This window comes from Coptis chinensis, chromosome 8, assembly GCF_015680905.1.
Source record: "Coptis chinensis isolate HL-2020 chromosome 8, ASM1568090v1, whole genome shotgun sequence".
In the NCBI taxonomy this organism is placed as follows: domain Eukaryota; kingdom Viridiplantae; phylum Streptophyta; class Magnoliopsida; order Ranunculales; family Ranunculaceae; genus Coptis; species Coptis chinensis.
Window position 1 is genome coordinate 39703553 of NC_141463.1, and position 3670 is coordinate 39707222.

Genomic DNA, 3670 nt, shown 5'->3' on the forward strand with positions numbered 1-3670 from the left:
GAACACGAGGGTCGAAAGCGAAAAGAAACGGTGAAGTAAGCCAAGGAAACACGGCATTGCAAACCTTAAAAGTAAGATCCGAGAAGCTAGGATCTGAAAAAAGAATTATACAAGCACTGAAACATTGACAATCAAGGATGTGGAAATAGAGCAGCATGAAGCATCTCGAAGTATAGAGATAGAGAAGAAAACTGCTTCAGATGTACACAAGACATAAGATGGTACCTTCAAAGCCAGGCAAGTTGTTATGGCTGAGTCAGAGATAATCAACTCTGAAAGCATTGTTGTGGAACATGGCAATGGTGTTCTGAATACTAAAAGCTCTTGGATAGCAGCACAAGGAACCAAAGAAACACTCACGAAGCTGCAACAAGATGTTGAGACATACTTCAAGGAGCCTAGGGGAGCGGGAGTGGAAGAGGTCAATGCTTCAATGAGTATCACAATAATAGGATCTAGAACAAGGCAAGCCGATATGGCCAAAAGTGAAACCGCACCAGATGTCCGAAGCAAAGAACCCATCGGAAACGAAGAGCACGTGGGCTGATATGATTGGTGGGAAGTCAGTGGGTACTGATGAACTAACATATATTCCCCCAGTGATTGTCAATGGTAAGGCTGTAGTACATGTCAACAGCTCCCAATTTGAAGATCTAAACAAAAAATTCGAAAAAATCATTGTTGGATCCTTTGTTGGGAAGAGACTCAACTATAACTTTGTCAAGGACATAGTGAAATTACATGGAGAACAAAGAATTTTATCATGAAACCTTATGGCTTAAACTATGTTTACTTTCAAGTTTATGAATGATGATGAGAGGATGGCAGTGCTAAATACAGGATCATTTCACATAGCCAGCCATTTGTTTGTTGTTAGGCCTTGGAAGCTTTTTGTCAAGGCAGAAACACAAGAACTAAAGACAATTCCTATATAGGTTGTGATTAAAGGCTTGCCGATGGAAATGTGGAACAAGTAAGGCTTTAGCCAAGTCGGGAGTGTTATTGGAGTTCCAATGTTCACCGATCGATTAACACAAAACATGTCTCGAACTTCCTATGCTAGATTATGCTTGGAAATTAACACAAGCTGCAAGTACCCAGATGATATACATGTTATCTTGGATCAAAGAAGAGTGTATAAAGTGACTTTCGAATACAACTGGTAGCCTATGAGGTGTACAAGCTGTGCAGTCTTCGGACACTCTGACCAAAGCTACCCTAAGAAGTGCAAGGGGGAGAGAAATAGTGTTGATCAAGTTTGGTTGCAGAAACCTCAAGCCAAAAAGGGGGAGTTGGAGTCAAAAGGTGAGACGAAAAAAGATCAAAAGCTCAAAGGCAAGATGGTAGCGGACAATGAAGTTCAGGAAATTCATGATGTTGAGAACGAGTGGATGACGTCGAGCAAAAAACATAGATGCAAAAGCCGCATGATACAAGGAGAAGGGTGCTCAAGAGCATCTGAAACAAGAGAGGAGCAAAGTGTTGGTGGAGAAGAGACTAAAATGAGGTGTACAAGCTATGCAGTCTTCGGACACTCTGACCAAAGCTACCCTAAGAAGAGCAAGGGGGAGAGAAATAGTGTTGATCAAGTTTGGTTGCAGAAACCTCAAGCCAAAAAGGGGGAGTTGGAGTCAAAAGGTGAGACGAAAAAAGATCAAAAGCTGAAAGGCAAGATGGTAGCGGACAATGAAGTTCAGGAAATTCATGATGTTGAGAACGAGTGGATGACGCCGAGCAAAAAAGATAGATGCAAAAGCCGCATGGTACAAGGAGAAGGGTGCTCAAGAGCATCTGAAACAAGAGAGGAGCAAAGTGTTGGTGGAGAAGAGACTAAAAAGGAAAAGAATGAGAAAATACTGGGACCGAAAGGGATTGAAGCAATAGATGAAAGCAATGAGAGTGGGGAAAAAGAAATGCATACGAAACAAGGTGAGATGCAAGTGGTAAGAAATGATGAAGAGGATATTGAGGACACTACAAAGCAAGGGGTGAATGATAAGTACAGAGAGGGAAAACAAGCAGAGAAAGGGTTGGGCAGTATGGTCAAAGAGAGACTGGCAGAGAATCAAATGGTAAAGTATGGGGAGAGCAGAGTCAAGGTTAGTACTGAAATAGACAAAATTATGATGAAGAGAGGAAGCCAAGTTACAAAACAAGCAACAAGAACATCACAGAGAATTCTCAGTAAATAAGGGGCATTGAAAAGCCCTTTGAAACTTTCTAAACCTCTTAAATGATAAGTTTCTCGTGTTGGAATGTAAGGGGATTCAACAAAGCTTTTAAGCAAGTTGAAGTCAGGGAAATGGTTAAAAAATTTGAGATAAGTGTAATGGGGCTGGTAGAAATGAGAGTGAAAAAGAAGAATCAAGACAAAGTTTTTAACAAAACTTTCACAGGATGGAAAATGGAGGGAAATACAAATGGAGATGAACTGGGTAATATATGGTTCTGCTAGAACCCTAGAGATTGTGAGGCAACATTATTACAAAAGGACTCACAGCACATTACTATGGAAGTGGCTACAATTGCAGGTGAGGAGCTCATAGTTTCTGTTGTGTATGGGAGTATAGACATGAATACTAGAAGGCATCTATGGAGGAGCATCGTAGAGCTATCATGCATTATACAGAAGCCATGGATAGTACTGGGTGATTTCAACTCAATCTTAAATGATCAAGAGAAGGTAGGGGGAGTCGAAGTGAGAAGTTCTCATTTCACAAACCTTCTAGATTGTGTTAATGTGGCTGGGCTATTGGACATCAAGTTCAAAGGTAACCTATTCACCTGGAGTAATAAGCAAGATGAAAGAATAAGTTGTAAACTTGATAGGGTGATGGCAAATGCAGAATGGATAGGGGAATATGGGGATCATGAGGCTGAATTTCTTAATCCAGGAGCTGTCTCTGACCATTTTGTCGTAGTGGTAAAACCGATTAGTATGAGAAATAAAAAATAGAGAGCATTCAAGCTCTTCAATTTTAGGTATCGAGAAAGAGAGTTTATGAGTACAATTGAAGAAGCTTGGAGGGTGAAGTAGTGGGGAACCCGATGTTTGTATTCATGAAAAAACTAAAGATAACCAAGGCAGCACTCATACAGTGGAATAGAAGAAGAGTAGGGGATGTGGTTAACAGAGTCAAAGAAACAAAGCAAGCTATGGATGTGATACAAATTGAAATACAAGTACAACCTCTAGATCAGGTACTCATCAAGAAAGAGAGAGAATATATCCAAGTACATGTTACAGCAGTTACAGCAGAGGAAGACATGTTTAGACAAAAATCACGAGATGAAAAGATAGGATCAGGAGACAATAATACCAAATACTTCTTCAAATCTATGCAAGCCTGAAGAGTAGTAAACAAGATCTCATGTATAAAAGATGGTACTGGGAATGTCATTCAAGATATTAATGACATTGGTGATGAATGTGTGGCATATTATAAAGCTCTATACATCCCAAGAAACATGCAAGAAATTAACTTCTCAGGGTACCAAGAGATGGAGTCATGCCAGCAGATTGACATGGTTGATTATGAGAGATTACATAAAGAGGTTACTAGGGATGAGATCATAGAAGCCCTGGCTGAAATTGGTAATGATAAAGCTCCGGGGAGTGATGGCTTATCCTCATTCTTCTACAAGTGCACTTGGAGAATCATTGGAGATG

General features: G+C 40.2%; 1 protein-coding gene across 1 annotated transcript; it reads left to right on the forward strand.

The window, feature by feature from the left end:
• The first annotated feature begins 2509 nt into the window (after positions 1 to 2509).
• Positions 2510 to 3351, forward strand: LOC147481453 (uncharacterized). The gene is made up of 2 exons (XM_086578937.1): positions 2510 to 2923; positions 3076 to 3351. The coding sequence occupies exons 1-2, from the start codon at positions 2510 to 2512 to the stop codon at positions 3349 to 3351; spliced, it is 690 nt and encodes a 229-aa protein (XP_086435063.1).
• Positions 3352 to 3670: the final 319 nt, after the last annotated feature.

What these genes read in the sequence shown, in the direction of transcription:
- LOC147481453 (XM_086578937.1), top strand. Translation starts at nt 2,510, where the DNA reads ATGGAAGTGGCTACAATTGCAGGTGAGGAGCTCATAGTTTCTGTTGTG. An exon ending in CTGACCATTTTGTCGTAGTG is followed by an intron (nt 2,924 to 3,075) that starts GTAAAACCGATT and finishes AAAAAACTAAAG; the next exon opens with ATAACCAAGGCAGCACTCAT.